Here is a 16,335-nt window from a genome sequence, read left to right as displayed (position 1 = left end):
CCTCGGGGGTCAGGAACACGCTGCCAGCTGCCCCCCACTCTGTCCCTCTGAGAGCCACGGACCAGTGTGGGTTTGCCAGACTGGGCGTGTCTGCTTTCAGCGGGTGCCAGGAGGGGCCCCCCACAGCCAGCATCCATCCTGCACGTCCACACCCCATCCCCCATCCTCACATTAGCTGAGCAGAGGCCCCTTAGGGGAGGGAGGACTGGGCCCAGCTCAGGGCTGCTGACCACACAGGCCCAGCTCAGACAGTGCGGGGGAGGGAGGGCAGGGGCGTCCTGTGACCGCAGGAAGGAGGGAAGGAAGGAGGGAGGGACAGATAGCTCCAGAACGCCCCCTCCCACCTCCCCAGCCACCATTGTGCAGTCCAAGGGGGTGGAGAAAAGGGGCTGACATCCCACAGGGAGCCCGCAGCAGTCAGATCCGACCTGGACCCCGCAGAGGATGAGTCACTGCTCAGTGTCTCCTTGTACACCTGCAGAATCCTGGGGCACCCATTTCCTGAGCCCCAAAATTGGGCCTTAGACCTTCTGGCTGGGCCAGGCCAGGCCCCTACCTGCCCCAACTCTGCTCAGGGTCCCCCTGAAGAAAGGATGGGTAACGGCCTGGGGGCACCCATTGGAGGGCTTCAGGGCGCCTGGAGCAGAGGGACAGATGGGCCCAGCTCTGCCCAGAGGCCGAAGGAAGGCCCCACCTTGGGCACAGAGACGCTCCTGGGAGCGGATTATCCCTAGAGCTAGGGGGTCATGCTCTCCTGATTCCCAGGGCCTACAAGGTAGGAGCATCCTCACTCCCTCTGCAGAGATGGGGAAGCTGAGGTTCAGGAGGACCACCTGTCCTGCCAAACTGGGTCACCATGGTCAGAGGGAGCTGCTCCCTCAACCACCAGTGTGGCTGCCACAGCCAGAGCTCCTGGTGACCCACAGGGCAGTGACCACGTTGTCAGGGTCTCAGCACTGCAGCAGGAATGGGATGGCCAGTGGCCATGGGGCTCGTGGTCAGAGGATAGGTGCTGGGCGCGGCACTGAGAGAGGCTGTCAGATACCGCGGGGTGGGGCGGGGGAGGAGGGAGAGCAGTGCAGGGAGGGCCCCCCATGGGGCAGGGTCTGGCAGCATCCCACGGGCCCAGAGCAGCAGGCCGGCCAGGGCCACCTTATGGGGGGCTCCTGTGACCACGGGCAGGCCCAGAGGCATGGGACTCGTGGCCCCCACCTTGCCTGAGGGGTCGCCCATCTCTTGTCACCCGCCACCCCTTCGGGGTCCCAGGCAGTGAGCTCAATGTCTGGTATGAGGATCCTCATCCCGTTTCCAGCCCAGCAGGTGCTCTGGGAGGAGCATCTGCAATGTGCCCACAGGGCAGGGGCTCCTTCCCCCCGGGAAGGCTCAGGTGCTGCGTGGGGGCCATGGGCACTTGATGGCACCCCTGCAGGAGTCACCCCACCCTCAGGAACCCGGGGCTGCCCACGAGAAGGGGCTGGGGTCAGGCCTGTGCTCCACAGCAGAATGACCACAGAGGGACCAAGCGAGGGGGTCCCAAACCACAGAGCAGTGCCGTTTTCCCCGTGCCCCTGGACCTCATCCACAGCCACATCACCCTCCCTGCCCACTCTGACGGCCCCAGGGGAGGAGGGACACAGAGACATCCGGCCTTCTGCTGCCCACTAGGGAAATGGAGGAGGAGGGGCATGGTCCCTGGTGCTGGGTCTGAGGGCCAGACATGGGGGCTCCCAAAAGCTGCTCTGTCCTTATGAGGACCTTGTCCCACCAGGGTCTGGGGACTCCTGGGGGTCAGGCTGCAGGTGCCCCTCCTGGCAGGTTAGCCCAGCCTGCCCAGGTCAGAGCTATTTGGGCCCGTATCTTCAGGGTCCCACCACCCTGGGTCACCCTCCTGCCTCACCCTTACCTCATCTCCCTCCTGGGTATCTCCTGTCTCTGCCCATCTCACCCCCTTACACTGGCCTCCGCCCTAGAAGCCAAGAGCCACCTTCCAGCCCCAGCACCACAAAGAAGCAGGAGACCCTCCCAGAGGTCCACAGGCCCCGATGCCCCCAGGCTGCCCTGCTGATGGAGCTCCCCTGGCCACTGGGGAGGGCCTCACATCCCTGGCCCCGATGTCAGGCCGTGGAGCAACAGTGCCAAGGCAATAAGAGGCCAACTCCAGACCCAAGGTCGCACAGCCCCTCCTGGCAGCCCGCTTGCAAGCCCTCCCACTGCACTGCCGCACCTGCTTTCCCAGGATTGTTGAGATCCCAGCCTCAGAAGGGGAGGCCGGGCCATGCCACCAGGACACCTCGGTGAACCTCGATGGCCACATGGCAAGGGCCTCACCAGGGGTGGGGGTGCAGATGTCCTGACCTCACCAGGACCAGTGGCCTGATACCTGCCCTCACAAGGCGAGTGACAGTGCCCAAGCTGGTCCCATTCAGGGAACTGAGCGGGCCTCTTGCCTCCCCCCAGGTCATCTCTGAACAACCAGATACCAGAGCTGCCAGGAGCCTAGCTTCTGGGTGGGACAGGAACCTGCACCCCCTGTGTGGGCTGGGCCTGCATCTGGAGATAAGTGCCCCCGTGTCTGCACCCTACACGGGAGAGAGCACCTCTGTGTCTGCATCCTACACGGGAACTTATTCCTCTTCTGTGTCCCCCTCTCAGGGTCAGAGGCCAGACTCCTCGCCTCCCGCCTCAGAGCCAGGGACCCCACGCAGCCCCGAGTGGAGGCCCTGCCATCCCAGGATGACCTCAGGTTGAAGCCAAGGACAGGTGCGTCTGTGAGATCTAAGTGGGGCCCAGGGCCTCAGAGACAGCCGGTCTGCCCAGCGAGGCCAGGGGAGGGGGAGGCAGTCCTCCCTGGAAGATGGGGCCCCAAGGCCCCGAGGCTCCGAGGCCCCGAGGTCCCAGCTGGCAGGGACATGTGGTGTGAGTGGTTCTGACTCAGGTAACAGCCTGAGTCCAGACTGTGGGCAGGACCAGCGTAGCTGGAACCACACAGATGGTGGGCCTGTGCCCAAGGCTGGGGGCCCCAGGGTGGGGAGGGTACCCAGGGGGCACCAGCTCCAGAGCCCCTGAAGTTGATTGTGGGGGGAAGCTGTGCCCCACACGCCTGGCTTGGGCCCCACTCCCGGGGCAGATCTAGTTACCTTAGTTACCTGGGCCCAACTCTGCCGTCACCATCCAGGCCTTTCAGGACCAAACTCATACAGTGCAAATAGGGCCTGTGTCCCCTCCCAGGGTCACAGCTCAGGGAGAGAATGATGGTAGGGCTTGTGTGTATGGTCCCAATCCCAGGTAAGAAGTGACCAGAGGTCCCAGGCCAGGCAGCATGGAGGCATATGCTCCCCCCACTCCCCAGGGCTGCTGGGATGAGCCTTTGGGACTGGAGAGAGGACCAGCTGCAGGAGCCTGGGCCTGACCCCTGCCCTCTCTCGGCCCAGGTGGCAGGGCCCAGGCCGATGCCCGTCAGAGCCTCTTACATAAGCAGCCCTGTGGGGGGCGAGGCTGCAGCTGGGCTCCACCGCGCTGTCCTCCCCCAGCATCACCAGCATCACGAGCCTCCAGTGGGCTGTCCTTGGGCCTTGGGTGGAGGCCAAGTCAGGCCCATAAATAGGGGTCTCTCCAGCAGCCTCTGCTCCTCCTACTGGCCTCCCTCACTCTGCCTGCACTGCTGGCCTCGCGCCCTGGTCACATACTCAGCTCCAGGACAATGGGTGCTCTCTGCACGCTGTGGCTGGGGCTGGTCCTGCTGGGGGTGCTTGGAGCCCTGCAGACATCGGCCCAGGCCCAGGTGTCCCTGCAGCCCAACTTCCAACAGGATAAGGTGAGGGGCTCCGGGGCCCAGTTGCCGCAGGAGGCACAGTGCCCTGTCGGGGGAGGGATTGCTTTCTGTGGCCAACCGACCTGGGAAGAGGAGAGCTGAGCTGGGGGAGGAGGCACGGGAGAACTTCACCCTCCCTGGTCCCTCAGCAATGCCCCCCCCCCCCAGAGCAGGGCCACTGAACCCCGACCAAGGCAGGGCAGCACCTGTGTCCGTGGGCGCGCACAAGGCACGTGCGGACACGCAGGCCGCACCCCCGCCTCCGTCACCCAAACACGGTTGTCCTCCAAGCCCACGACGCCCAGAGATAATCAGGGACACATTCTACACCTGAGTCCCAGGACACCCAGTGCGCGAGTGCGCGATGGGGATGGGCGACCGGGAGGCCCCCAGGATCCGTACGCGCAGGGCCGCGCCCCTCCCCCCCCGCGCCCCTCCCCCCGAGCTTTTCAGGCGCCCCCCACCGCCAGGGGGGTGGGGGGGCCAAGCACCCTCCACCCCTGTAGGGACGGTCCGGCCGCCCTCTGCCGCCCGTTCCCGCCACCGAACCAGCGGGGCCGGCGCGCAGGGGTGGGCGGTGGGGGTGAGCGTGAGGCGTGACGGTCCTCCAGGGCGCGGGGCGGGGGCGGGGGCGGGGCCCTGCTGGGGGCAGGAGGAGCAGGGCGGGGGCGCGGCAAGAGGCGCGGGGCGGGAGAGGAGCCTGGCTCGGGGCCGGGAGGGGGCGGGGGGGGGGGGGTGGCGGGAGCAGGAGCGCCCCCTACCCAGGCCCTCCCGGGAGGGTCCTGGCCAACCCGGGCGGGGTCCGTTGGCCGCAGTTCCTGGGGCGCTGGTTCACCTCGGGCCTCGCCTCCAACTCGAGCTGGTTCCGGGAGAAGAAGAACGTGCTGTCCATGTGTATGTCAGTGGTGGCCCCGACCGCAGATGGAGGCCTCAACCTCACCTCCACCTTCCTCAGGTGGGACTGTGGGCCGGGCTTCTGGGGCCCCGAGCTCCCCGCCCCCGGCCCGGCCCCTGACCCCGGCCCCTTTGGTGACCCGCCCACAGGAAAGACCAGTGTGAGACTCGAACCCTGCTCCTACGGCCGGCGGGAACCCCGGGCTGCTACAGCTACACAAGTCCCCGTGAGTGGGGTCACCTCTAGGGACCCCTGGGTCCAGCCCTGGGCCCAGCAGTACGTGGGGCAGGCTGGCGGCCACTCCACCAAAGCCAGCTAGTCCTGGGTGTGCCTGGAGCTGCCCCAGGCTCAGGGCTGGGGGACCACTAACCCTCCCTTGGGGCGCTGGATCCTCTTTGCAGCGACCTCCAGGCCTCTCCCTGCCCGCCCCCATGGTGATATGTCCCCAAGCTCAGTGCACAGGGGCAGCCCCCAGCCCCCCACTCCTCTGCCCAGTTTTCCACCCTAGGGCCAGGCCAGGGGCCTCTTCCCACCCCACTCCACCATTTACCCCCTTCCTTGGGAATGGCTTCCCACTAGGGAATCTTTCCTCTTCCCAGTTCTGGCTGAGGGGTTTGTGGTTGCACCAGGAGCCCCTAGTTTCCTAGAAGCCCCTAGATCCTGTGTGTCTGCCACTCCCCCAGGACCAGGACTTCTGGTTTGAGGACACTGGACCCTGCAGAGTGCAGGGGCTGTGGGGGCAGGAAGCTGGGGGCTACCCCAGTGGGGGAGGGCCTCCCTGGCTCCTTCCCACAGCCTGCCCAGGGAGAGAACACCTCCTCCCATGCAGAGGTGGGCCGGAGGTTTGGGGGCAGGGTCCCCAACCAGGATTCTGTCTTGCATTCCCAGACTGGGGCAGTACCCACGACGTGTGGGTGGTAGCCACCAACTACGAGGAGTACGCGCTTCTCTACACCGCAGGCAGCAAAGGCCTCGGCCAGGACTTCCACATGGCCACTCTCTACAGTATGCACCCCCCACACCAGGGCCTCACAGTCTGGCCTCACGGATGGCTGTCTGGGATGGGGGGGCGCCCCAAGCTGCGGAGGCGGGGGCAGTGGAGAACTCCCCCAGCTGAGGCCAGTGGCTTCTCCTTCCTGCACCAGGCCGCACCCAGACCCCAAAGGCCGAGATAAAGGAGAAATTCAGCACCTTTGCCAAGACCCAGGGCTTCACAGAGGATGTCATTGTCTTCCTGCCACAGACTGGTGAGGGGGGTGCTGCTAATCTGATGGGGAGGGATTAAGGTCAGATTTGAGGCAGACAGTCTCCTGATTCGGGGGGAGCCGAGGGGTGCAGTTCATCCGGCCAGACCGCCCACTGCCCACTGACTGGCACACTGTGGCCTCCGGAGCGGGGCAGTCTGTCCTCACCCCATAACCTTGGCCTGCAACCCCTGGGTGGAGTACAAGAAGGAACACCCCCACCTACCTCCCCAGTTTCACCAGGCAGTCTGGGGTGGGGTGCACGGGCCTTCCCTAAGGCCTGCTTGGGGCTCAGATGGGGACAGAACCCCCTCTTTGTGCAGAGGAGGGGAGAGAGTGATGAAGTGTGATGGATCAGCAGTGTTGGGGGGACTCAATTAGACCTGCTTTCCGGGGCTGCAGGGAGGGGGCAGGTAGCCTAGGTAGGAAGGAGGCCAGGCCTGGGGCGCTGACTAGGGCCCACGGGACTCTTTCTTGGCAGATAAATGCATGGAGGAGAACAAGTAGGTGAGTGTGGTGGGCTGTGGGCTGGCTTCAGCCAGCAGTCCCCACCTGCACCTGCCCACCCCCACCCCACGATGCAAGGATGGGCCCAGGCACATGGGGCTTCCCAGGTTCGGGGCTCCACTGGGGTTTATGAGATTCCTGGGAGCAAGAGGAGCTGGAGGCAGGTGGGGTTGGTGGGAAGGGAGGATTCTGGAGAGGTTCACTCCCCTGTGGCCTGGAGCCGTGAGGAATCTGGGGACCCTGGCGCTGGGAGGGCAGTGTGGCCTGCCCCACTCACTGGTCCCGCATTCTCTGCCAGGTGACTGCCGCCCCAGGACCTGGCCGTCCTGCATTGCTCTGCTCTTTCCTCTGAGACCCCCAGGACCCTGGCCCTGGTGCCTCCCTGCCCCCACCCTTGCCCCCTCAGGCTTTCTCCTGGCTCTGAGAATAAACTCCGAAGCAAATCAACTGTCCAGTTCTGGCTCGTCTGTCCTGCGCTCCTCACTGCCTGTGCCCTGGCTCTGGATTGCTCCCTGGGGACCTGACCACACCCCCACTCACTTTGGGCCTCAGTTTCCCCTTCCTCTCTGGAAAATTTCTGAGGCTCTTGGTGATGTGCCTGAGGGGTGGGCAAGGGCCCGCTGACGTGTGCTTCCAGTGGGGCGGGTCTGAAGTCAGACAGTGGGCGGAGCGGAAGTGCCATCACAGCCCTCACCCAATGCACTGGGCTCCGACCTTGCCACACCCCCTCTAGTCAGCTGGTCCTGGGCTGGGGCCCAGGCGTCTCCTCATCTCTAGGTGGGCGCCCGTGACCTGCCCTCTCACTCCGGGTCCAGAGAGGCCTGAGGCCCAGGGGAGCTTTGCACCCACTGGGTTTTTGAAAGGCGTGGGATTTGTATACTCAGGCTGGGTGTGGGATTTGTATACTCAGGCTGGGTGGAGGTCAGGGCCATGGAGGACAAAGAGGGTCAAGGGTCCCAGGGACAAAGAGGAAGGCTACATTGTCCATGTGCTGCCCCGTCACTGGAATGGACCGAGTGGGCAGAGGACGGGTCACCCTCACATCTCCTGCGGCTGTGGAGTGCCTCTGGCCTCCACATTCTCTCTCCCGGACGTTCCCCAGACCCCTGGCACCAAAGTCACCCCTGTGCCCCGGAGCACGGTCCCCCCCCAGCAGCCCTGCTCCCCATCTCCTGCCAAGGCACCAGATTCCAGGCCCTACCTGAAGCCCTCCTGGCTCCCAGAGTGCAGCATCGGCTGCATCCTGCCCACCAGGCCCCAAACCCAGCCAAGCTTAAGCTGGGCCATATAGAGGCGCCCAGGGTTGTGAGGCTCAGAGTCAGGGGGAGCTGCTTGGCAGCCTTCCTGGAGAAGAGAGCCGGGGCAGACATCCCAGAAAGCCTGCCAGAAGTTCTGCCCCCTGGTAGAGGGATCTGAGGTATCTCGCTGTCTGCCCAGGAGGAAACACCCCGGGGATGGGCGGGCTTGGCAGAGGAGCTGGGCCAGTGCACCGTGGGGCACAACCCTACCCGAACCTAATCTCAGTGGACTCGGTCCTGGGCTGGCAGCCAGCCGCCCCGGGGCATTCAGGGGTCATAAAGGCTGTGCAGGAGAGGCAACCCCAGCTCTCCAGCTAAGAACCACCCTCCACGATGCTGCAGGTGCTGCTGACCGGCTGGGTCTTCACCCTACTCAGGGTGTCGCTAAGCCAGGCCCAAGTCCCCATCCAGGCCGACTTTGATGCCACTCAGGTGGGCTCAGGCACCCTCAGGCCGGACACATCCCGTCTTCCTCCTGGATGACCACCTTGATTTGCTACTCTATCCAGGCCCCTGGGACCTGCGTTATCCCCAGAGAGGCCAGAGGGCGAGAGATGCCCACATCCAGTCCAAGCTCAGCTCAAATCGGGGGGACAGAGGGGAGGGGGAGGGGGAGGGCCCCACCCATCCACCCCATCAGCTGCAGGTAGGCTGGGCTAGGAAGAACAGCAGGCCCCTCTGCCTGGTCTGTGGCGTGGCTCACACTGCCACCACTCTCCCAGGCCTTAGATCCAGATAAGTCACAGCCACCTACCACCATGCTGAGTCAGGGAGTCAGGGTAGATGTGGACACAAGGCCTGTGCCCCACCTCCCCCTGCCCCCTCCCTGTAGTTCCAGGGCACCTGGTATGTTGTCGGGGTGGCCTCAGATGACCAGGGCTTCCTGAGCTCCAAGGATGAGCTGAAGATGTCCGTGGTCTCAGTGACTGCTTCAGCCAGCGGTGACCTGACCCTCAAGTTTGCGAACCCTACGTAAGTGACACCCCGAGCCCCACCTCAGATCGGGACTTATGCCTGGCCAGTGTGACGCCAGAGATGAGCCACCAAGAGCCCCAGGCGTCCCTGGTGCACGGGGGTGTCAGACCCAGGCCCTCGTGGAGTCAGGGTTCTGGCCACGGAAGCATTGTGTTCCTGTGTCTGTGTGTGGGAGTCTACAGGGGACACCCCACATCTCCTGCTGTGTCCTTGAACCAGTAGTTAGCCCCTGCCCCCTCTCCCCACCCTGAGAGGGTTAGCTCACCTCTAAGCACCACCGTGAGGAGGGCACAGGGCCTCGGGGGCAGCCCGAGCATCAGCCCACCCCGTGTGGTCAGTGGTACCTAAGTGGTGGCCCTATGCGACGTACTAGGGCAGCATCTTTGGGAGGCTCAGGTTGTTGTGGCCCCTCTTCTCCAGGCCCGACGGCAGGTGCCAGAAGATGGACACAACATTGACCAAGGGTGCTGTGGATGGACAGTTCACAAACAGGGGTGCGGCGGAGGGGGCCGGGGGGGCAGGGAGGGCTCCCGAGCAGGTGGGGGGCCAGCCTGGGCCACAGGCTCACTGGCTCCCGCCTTCCAGCCATGCAGCAGGCTGACATCCGCGTGGTGGCCACCGACTACAGACGGTTCGCTGTACTCTACTTGGAGACTGAGGCCAACGGCACGAGGAACGTCTGGCTGCAGCTCTTAGGTGTGCTGCGCTCGGGCACCCCTGCCCCCTGCTGGTCACCAGGCACAGCCTCTCCTCCGGGGGCCCTGTCCCAAGGCTGCTCTGCACATTCCAGCAAGTTCTAAGTGGCGGGTGAAACCACCATCCTACAGTGTGTCCTTGGGACCCCTCTCCCCTGTGTCTGTGGTAGAGGGCGCTGGACCCCTCCCACCCTGTCATCCTCCTCCAAACCCTGCCGCCCTGCTCACCAATGCTCCCTGCCCTCAGCCCGCACCCCAGAGCTGATACCCGAAGGTGCCCAGAAGATGCAGCAGCTGGCACCCCAAGTCGGCTTGAACCCCAGTCAGGGCACCCTGCTGCCCCAGTCAGGTGAGTGCCGCCCCCATGCTGGCTCAGGGCCACAGGAGACCCCACATGGCTGGGATTTGGAACAGGAGTGCCAGGGGCAGCCTGGCCTGTCTGGGTCAGAGGGCAGGACTGTGCCCTGGCCAGTGGCCCCCCAGGAGGGGATGGCAGACAGGGAGGCTTGCTTATTCAGGGGGGCTAGGAGACGCCCCCCTGGGGAAGGGGGCCCAGGATGGCTCCTCAGGCCCCACTCTCTCCCACAGACCAGTGTGCTGGTGCCTTCTCCTAGGTAAGTACTTGGAGTCCCGCTCCCCCGACCATACGGGGCCTAGTGCCCCGCTGACCCCCAGGGGCCCCTCTTGGCCAGAAGGCTGCACAGTGGGGTTCTGATCCTGGGAGCAGGTGACAGTGGTACCCCCGAATGGAGCCGGGACACAGGAAGCAGGGAGGAAGAGCAAGGTGTGGCCCTGGGGCTGGCCCTGCAAGGGCAAGAGGGGCAGGAACACGGCACTCACCCACCTCTACCTGCCCTCTTGTCCACAAGGAAGGATCCGGCCCAGGAGTGCCAGCGGTGGCAGTCTGCTCTGCCTACTGGGCCTTCCTCAAAGAGCCACCACTTCTCTCTGCCACCCCTGCCCCTGCACAATAAATAATCTAAAGCCACAGCTGTGTATTTCTTCACCCTCCACGGTGGTTGATGGCTCCAGGCCCAGAGTGGGACCCCTGGCTATGTGCACCAGGGCAGACGCTTCAATAGGGGGTGGGGGCTGGGGGGGGGCAGGCTCTGTTCTGACAGAGGCAGCTTTCCAGACAGACAAGGGCAATCACAGAAGCTTCCTTGCCCCACTTCCCCCACCCCGCCCTGCATACCAGGGCACCCGCCAGGGGGATGTCACCCATGTGCGGCAGCCCAGGCCTAGCCGGCTGCCCACATTGGACTTCCTGGGCCTCTCGGGTCCTCCCAAATCACAGCACGGGGCAGGTAGGTATCTGGACTACTTCTGTCCCCCTTCTTCTCCCCTGACCTTTGGCCCCAAAGCGCCTGCAGTTCAGTCCTTACCTGGAGCCAGAGAAAAGGAGTGTGTGCAAAATGCTGTCCCAACATTGACAGCATGGGTATGTTGGGTAATGTCACTCTTCTCTGAAGACACTTCGTCCTGCAGAATTTGAGGGTAAAATGGCATGACCTCTGTAATGTGAATAGTTCAGAAAAAAATAATGCTGGATGGAAACATGTAAGATAATTGTTCTATCAGAGCTATGGCTCTTTACACATTCTGCTTTTTCAGTTGGTTAGATGTTTTTAATTAAAAACACAGCCCTGGGGTCCCTGGGGGACTCAGGTGATGAAGTGTCTGCCTTCAGTCCAGGTCATGATCCCAGGGTCCTGGGATTGAGTCCCCGAGTTGGGCTCCCTGTTCAGTGAGGAGTTTGCTTCTCCTGCTGCCTCTGCCCCTCCTCCCGCTTGTGTGCTCTCTCTCTCTCTCTCTCTCTCTCTCTCTTTGTCTTTCAAATAAATACAATCTTTAAAAAATAAAGGTGGCTCAAGATTCTTAAAAAAAAAAAAACAAACCCACAGTCCCATCCTGCCAGGTTTCCTGTCTTGACTGGGCTCCTTCTGGGCTGGGAGGTCACAGAGGGAAAGAGCCCCCGACACCTGGAGTCCCAAACAGCCCTTCCACCCCTGCACCCAACTCCTGGGTACCCAGTCTCTGGCCCGTCTGTAGACCCGTCCAGGGCAAGGAGCTGCCCCCAGCCTAACAGCAGCTTGGAACTGAAGCTCTGGGGGTGGGGACAAGTGTGTGGGAAGGCCCCCTCTCACATGTGACCTATGAGCTCACCCACCCACCTTTCCTGTCAACACTTGGGTGAGCTGCTGTCTGCCCACCTGGAGAGGCACCTGCTGAGAGATACTGTCAGAGCTCCGGGTGGTAAATAAACTCCGTGTGGATTAGTTGCCCTTTGGCTCCCACATGGACCAGGAGAAGATAGGGTGAAGGGTGCCACCAGTGTCTCCATTCTCACCAGGCTCTGGGCTCCCTGCCCTCCCACGTCCTCTGGGAAGGCTCTGCAGTGGGGATGTGCAGGTGGCCCACCATGCCTTCTGAACACCCTTCCTCAGAGGGAGGCTCCTCTCTGGGGTGGGGCAGCCCAACAGGGCCCCTCTGGACCCCAGGAGGGCTGTCCCCTCCAGGCACCTGCAGATGCACCCAGGGCTCATCCCCTCCTGCACCCCACTCTCCTCACCAGCTCCCTCAGCCAGTTCTCTCCCCAGATGCCTGCTGGGGAATTCGGAGTGTGGGATCAGCTCATTCCCTGCTCAGCTCCCAGCCATGCCCAGGCATTCCATCTCACCAATGGGAAAGGCCAAAGTCCCTCCCTGACCAGCCCTCCTTTGATCTACCACTTACTCTCTTCTCTTCAGCCCTGCTAAACAAGTCATGACTCCTGAACACCCCGGCCCCGCTCCCCTGGGGGGTTCCTATCCCGGCTCCCTGCTACGCTAGCTCCCTCTGCTCCTCTGAAATCTGTGCAGGTACTGCCCTGTGTGCTCCCTCCTTGGGCCTCCACAACCCCTCTGCGGACCTCTGGAGCCGGTCCTCCTCCATGTTCTTTGCTGAGGCCGGAGGCTAGCCCGCATTCCCCTGTACTCCCCTCACCCTGGCCCAGAGCCCGGGCTTGGAACCCTGCTTGGGCCCCTCTCTGGTTGATTGGAGAATCTCCCATCAAGGTCTTTACCCACACCTGCCAAAACCCCTTTTCCACACAAGCTGACATTGACGGGTCATCGTTGCGCCTGCCTCATTCTTCTGGAAACATTGTCCTAGGCACCAAGCACTGGGCCTAGAGGACTTAAGGTTGAAAGCCGTCCTAGGGGCTGGGGACTCCACACTCATGCTCTTGACATGGTCCTCCAAGGAGTCTGCATCCATAGCAGCCTCCATATTCTCCATCATACAGCAAGAGGGGCCCCTCTCCAAACCTGCCCCAGCCCAGTCCTCCAGAGGAAGAGCGTTTCTGCACTCCCCACCTGTAGGGCTCCGCTATGATTCCCCACCCCCACCCCGCCTACCTGCACTCAGATCCTTGGCCCAGCATCCAAGAACTCTGCCCTGAGGGACTCAGCTGCCCTCTGCTAATCTCCCTGCACCCCCAGCCTCCACCCCTGCAGCCCTCAGTGGCCTCTCCTCATGGCACTGGACTTGGGCTTTATACACAGAAATCAGTTGTACCATTCCCTGCCCCACCCCTGCTTGAATCCTCCTGCAGCTCCCCGCTCTGTCTTCATTCACCCCCAGTATTGTTGACTATCTCTGCACCAAGCAGTGTCTGAGCATTGAAGATGCAATGGCAAGTAAAACAGACATAAAGTCCTGCCCTGTGGACCACTGGGAGAAATGGGCAATAAACAGGATAAATAAATGTATTAGTCACCTACAGCTGAGTAACAAATTACCCCTAAATTATCTCCCCAGTTTCTGAGGGTCAGGAGTCTGGTCCTGGGTGTTCTGGGGCCTTCGGCACAAGATTTCTCACGAGGCTGCAGCTATGCCCATGGCCAGGGCAGGTGCTCCTCAGAAGGCCCCGCTGGGAGGGTTCTGCTTGCCAGCTTCCTCGCCAGCTTCCTCGCTAGCCGTTGCCTGTCCAGGTGTGTCCAAAGGGCTGGTGAGCAATTCAAGGAGAAAGAAGGGACAGCCCATCACTTCTGGAAGCAAATTAGTCAAGGCCTTCAGTCGGAGGGGAGGGCAGGTGCATAAACGTATGGACATGGGAGGTGGAATGGTTGGTGCCTTCACGGAGGCCACTGCCACAGTGAGCAAACCAGAATGTACATTATATAGTGACAAGTCTGGAAGACAAGTCCATAAAGCAGGAGAGAGGACATGAGACATTGGGCAGACTGTTGCAGTTTAATGTAAGGTGACAAGCCTCCTCTTGAGTGAACATCTGATGGCACCACGTAAGTCTGGGGGGTGGGCGTACCAGGCAGAGAGGTCACTTGAAGGTCCTGAAGCAGGAGCCTGAGGTTGTCAACCAGGGGTCCATAGGAGACACACCGGCATAGCCTACAGACCCCCAGAGCGGCCCTCCGCAACCCCACCCTCCCTGCCAATGCCCTCTGTCCAGCGGGGAGCAGCACTATGCTTACCCACGGTGGACTCTACTTGCAGGGCCGCTCCCTGTGCCCAGGATCCCCATCCTCTCCTCTCCTGGCACGCACACCCACCCCACCCCACCCCAGTCCCCAGCTCACAGGGCTGGGGCACTACCTGACAGTTTTCATGTTGCCTGTGTTTAGTATGTGACCCTCCCATTAGATCTCACAAGCCCTGTCCGCTAGGGAAGCTGTGCCCGATGCCTCGGACTCCAGGAGGCACAGAAGGGGAGTCAAGCAAACACTGTGGGCAGCCTTCTGCATGGAGCGCCTTGCTTCCTTCCCTTGTGCATTGCGACCTGTGACAGCTTGGCCTTTGGAAACTTTGTGTATCTCGGGGAGGGTGAGAGCCGGGGCGGGGGTGGGGAGAGCAGGAGGAAGTCGCTAGGACCGCAGGGGGCCAGGAGGAAAAGGAAGGAAGCCCGGATTCGGAGTGGGGTTAGGTGCCAGGCATGCAGGAGCCTCCACTCTGCGCGGGGATAGCACTCGGGCAGGCCTGCCGCGTGACCCCGCCCCAGGCTCTCAGACCCCGCCCCAGACCGAGCCCCGCCCAGGAGCCCCGCCCCAGGCGCTCAGGCCCCTCTCCAGGCCGAGCCCCGCCCATGTGCCCCGCCCCAGGCGATCGATCAGGCCCCGCCCCTCCCCGTAGCCCCGCCCAGACGCGCAGGCCCCGCCCCCAGACCGAGCCCCGCCCAGGTAGCCCCGCCCCGTGCCCCTCGCTCGGTCTGCAGCGCCCCGCCAGTCCCGCGGGGCTCCAGTGTCCTCCCGGCCGGGTCGGGCCGAAGCCGTAAGCTCCGCCCCGCGCAGGCCCTGTGGGCACCGCTCGGGGCAGGCCCCGCCTCCTGTTCCGGAGCCGGCTTCCCGCGCAGGCGCCCTGGGCCCACAGCGGTGCTCGCCGGGCTGGTGGCTGTCGGCTGGCCGCGGTGCCATGGTGCCGCCGCCGCTGTCGTCGGTTCTCTGCACGCTGCCGCCAGGCCCCGGGCCTCCGCGCTTCGTGTGCTATTGCGAGGGGGAGGGACGCGAGGACGGAGGCCCCGGCGGCTTCAACGTCTAGTGAGTGCGAGGTGCGCAGGGTGCTTGGGGCTCAGACCGAGAAGCGGGCGGTTCCCCCTGACGGCCCCTCCCCCCACAGTGTGACGGACGCCGCGGAGCTTTGGAGCACCTGCTTCACGGCGGACAGCCTGGCGGCCCTCGTGGGTAGCGGGGCTCCTGGGCGGGCCTGGAAGCCCCCAGCTCCCCATACCTGCCGTGCGGACCAGCAGTGGGATCGGAGGGGGCGGTCTGAGGTTCCCCGGGGGCGGGGAGGGGGTCTGGACACCCTTGCCCCAGCTCTGTGGCGGCAGTCCTCTAAGTGCCTGCGGCAGTCAGGCAGCTTTGGGTTCCAGGGTCTAGGGTAGCTGGTGACCAGCCCCTGTGCTCTATAGAAAGCCCGTTTCGGCTTGAGTGCGGCTGAGGATATCACCCCCCGGTTCAGGTGAGCCCCTGGGAGAGGGAAAGGGTGGGAGTGGAGCAAGTGGGTCTGGACACAGCACTCAGCACCCCTCCTTTCCTAGGGCAGCCTGCGAGCAGCAAGCTGTGACTTTCACCCTGCAGGAGGACAAAGCATCCCTGACCCTTCCAGGGGGGCCCTCAGCAGTGGATCTCAACCTCTCCAGGGTGCCGGGCCCAGAGGCAGCCTCCAGGCTGCAGGCACTGACACTGAGCCTGGCAGAGCAAGTGTGCATCTTGAAGAGGCAGCTGGCAGGTGGGGTGAGGAGGGGGCGCCCTGAATCTTTACCGGGGTCCCCCTGTGCATGCCTCCACTCTTGGCTTTGTTCTTCAGCTGTGGAGGTGACAGCTGCCAGCCCCAGAAAGAGCCCTTGTCAGGTGGGGCCCCAGCTCTTCCTACCAGGTAAGGCCTGTCACTTGCAAGTATGGTTGGGGCTGTGCTCTTCCCTCTGCAACTTAATGACCCCAAAACAAGATTCAAACTCCAGGGTTGGGATTTTGACCCTGGAATGCACCAGACTCAGGAACCCCCTCCCGTCCTGTTTCCCTCAGACCCGGATCCTCAGAGAGTTGGCCCTGGACTTGGGGTCAGGAGGCGGTGTCCAGGCGAGTCCCTCATCAACCCTGGCTTCAAGAGGTACTCCCTCCCAGCTCCTCCCTCCTGTGCCCAGGGTCAAGACCTGGATGGCTGTTGCCGGCCCCATAACACCACAGTGTCACCTCCTCTTCTCTCCCAGTAAGAAACCAGCCACTGGTGTAGACTTTGAAAGCCCCTGAAGATGCAGCCTACTTGCCAGATGCCTGCCTGCAAGTGGGGACAGCTCTGAGACCCCACAATCTCCACCTGCTCCTCCTACTGCAGGGTGGGAGCGCACCTGCTTCTCAAACCCCTTCTCTATTAAATAAATGCTTCCTCAGATGGAGGAATGAGCCTCGCTCTG

The 16,335-nt window shown here is 63.2% G+C and overlaps 3 protein-coding genes across 7 annotated transcripts; all 3 read left to right on the top strand.

Moving 5' to 3' along the window:
* Nucleotides 1-3,574: 3,574 nt before the first annotated feature.
* On the top strand, nucleotides 3,575-6,904 carry PTGDS (prostaglandin D2 synthase). Of its 2 annotated transcripts, none has more exons than XM_025981961.2 (7): nucleotides 3,575-3,814; nucleotides 4,627-4,766; nucleotides 4,856-4,932; nucleotides 5,595-5,711; nucleotides 5,852-5,953; nucleotides 6,432-6,457; nucleotides 6,756-6,904. In XM_025981961.2, exons 1-6 carry the CDS (start codon nucleotides 3,701-3,703, stop codon nucleotides 6,455-6,457), a joined length of 576 nt encoding a protein of 191 aa, XP_025837746.1. In that variant the 5' UTR covers nucleotides 3,575-3,700; the 3' UTR covers nucleotides 6,756-6,904. The 2 variants fall into 2 exon arrangements, 1 of the variants encoding a protein (XP_025837746.1); XR_011999769.1 differs by having other exon boundaries at nucleotides 3,614-3,814; nucleotides 6,432-6,564.
* Nucleotides 6,905-7,937: 1,033 nt separating this feature from the next.
* On the top strand, nucleotides 7,938-10,413 carry LCNL1 (lipocalin like 1). 4 transcript variants are annotated; one of them, XM_025981960.2, is made up of 7 exons: nucleotides 7,938-8,187; nucleotides 8,588-8,727; nucleotides 9,151-9,224; nucleotides 9,316-9,426; nucleotides 9,673-9,774; nucleotides 10,014-10,039; nucleotides 10,295-10,413. In XM_025981960.2, exons 1-6 carry the CDS (start codon nucleotides 8,089-8,091, stop codon nucleotides 10,037-10,039), a joined length of 552 nt encoding a protein of 183 aa, XP_025837745.1. In that variant the 5' UTR covers nucleotides 7,938-8,088; the 3' UTR covers nucleotides 10,295-10,413. The 4 variants fall into 4 exon arrangements, with proteins under 4 accessions (XP_025837745.1, XP_025837744.1, XP_025837741.1 ...); XM_025981959.2 differs by having other exon boundaries at nucleotides 10,153-10,413; XM_025981956.2 differs by having other exon boundaries at nucleotides 9,673-10,039.
* A 4,251-nt stretch (nucleotides 10,414-14,664) lies between these two features.
* PAXX (PAXX non-homologous end joining factor) lies at nucleotides 14,665-16,317 on the top strand. The gene is made up of 7 exons (XM_025982018.2): nucleotides 14,665-14,959; nucleotides 15,039-15,099; nucleotides 15,331-15,380; nucleotides 15,460-15,650; nucleotides 15,729-15,797; nucleotides 15,947-16,031; nucleotides 16,132-16,317. Exons 1-7 carry the CDS (start codon nucleotides 14,835-14,837, stop codon nucleotides 16,169-16,171), a joined length of 621 nt encoding a protein of 206 aa, XP_025837803.1. The 5' UTR covers nucleotides 14,665-14,834; the 3' UTR covers nucleotides 16,172-16,317.
* The last annotated feature ends 18 nt before the right edge of the window (nucleotides 16,318-16,335 follow it).

This window comes from Vulpes vulpes, chromosome 2, assembly GCF_048418805.1.
Source record: "Vulpes vulpes isolate BD-2025 chromosome 2, VulVul3, whole genome shotgun sequence".
NCBI classification, from domain to species: Eukaryota; Metazoa; Chordata; class Mammalia; order Carnivora; family Canidae; genus Vulpes; species Vulpes vulpes.
The sequence above is the reverse complement of the archived record's forward strand: the minus strand, read 5'-3'. Positions and strand labels throughout refer to the sequence as shown.

Coding starts and splice junctions, on each gene's coding strand:
- PAXX (XM_025982018.2), top strand. CDS start 14,835: ATGGTGCCGCCGCCGCTGTCGTCGGTTCTCTGCACGCTGCCGCCAGGC. Junction 15,100..15,330: donor CGGACAGCCTGGCGGCCCTC/GTGGGTAGCGGG, acceptor TGTGCTCTATAG/AAAGCCCGTTTCGGCTTGAG. Junction 16,032..16,131: donor ATCAACCCTGGCTTCAAGAG/GTACTCCCTCCC, acceptor CTTCTCTCCCAG/TAAGAAACCAGCCACTGGTG.
- LCNL1 (XM_025981956.2), top strand. CDS start 8,089: ATGCTGCAGGTGCTGCTGACCGGCTGGGTCTTCACCCTACTCAGGGTG. Junction 9,225..9,315: donor TGGACAGTTCACAAACAGGG/GTGCGGCGGAGG, acceptor CCCGCCTTCCAG/CCATGCAGCAGGCTGACATC. Junction 9,427..9,672: donor CGTCTGGCTGCAGCTCTTAG/GTGTGCTGCGCT, acceptor CCCTGCCCTCAG/CCCGCACCCCAGAGCTGATA.
- PTGDS (XM_025981961.2), top strand. CDS start 3,701: ATGGGTGCTCTCTGCACGCTGTGGCTGGGGCTGGTCCTGCTGGGGGTG. Junction 4,933..5,594: donor CTACAGCTACACAAGTCCCC/GTGAGTGGGGTC, acceptor TTGCATTCCCAG/ACTGGGGCAGTACCCACGAC. Junction 5,712..5,851: donor CCACATGGCCACTCTCTACA/GTATGCACCCCC, acceptor TTCCTGCACCAG/GCCGCACCCAGACCCCAAAG.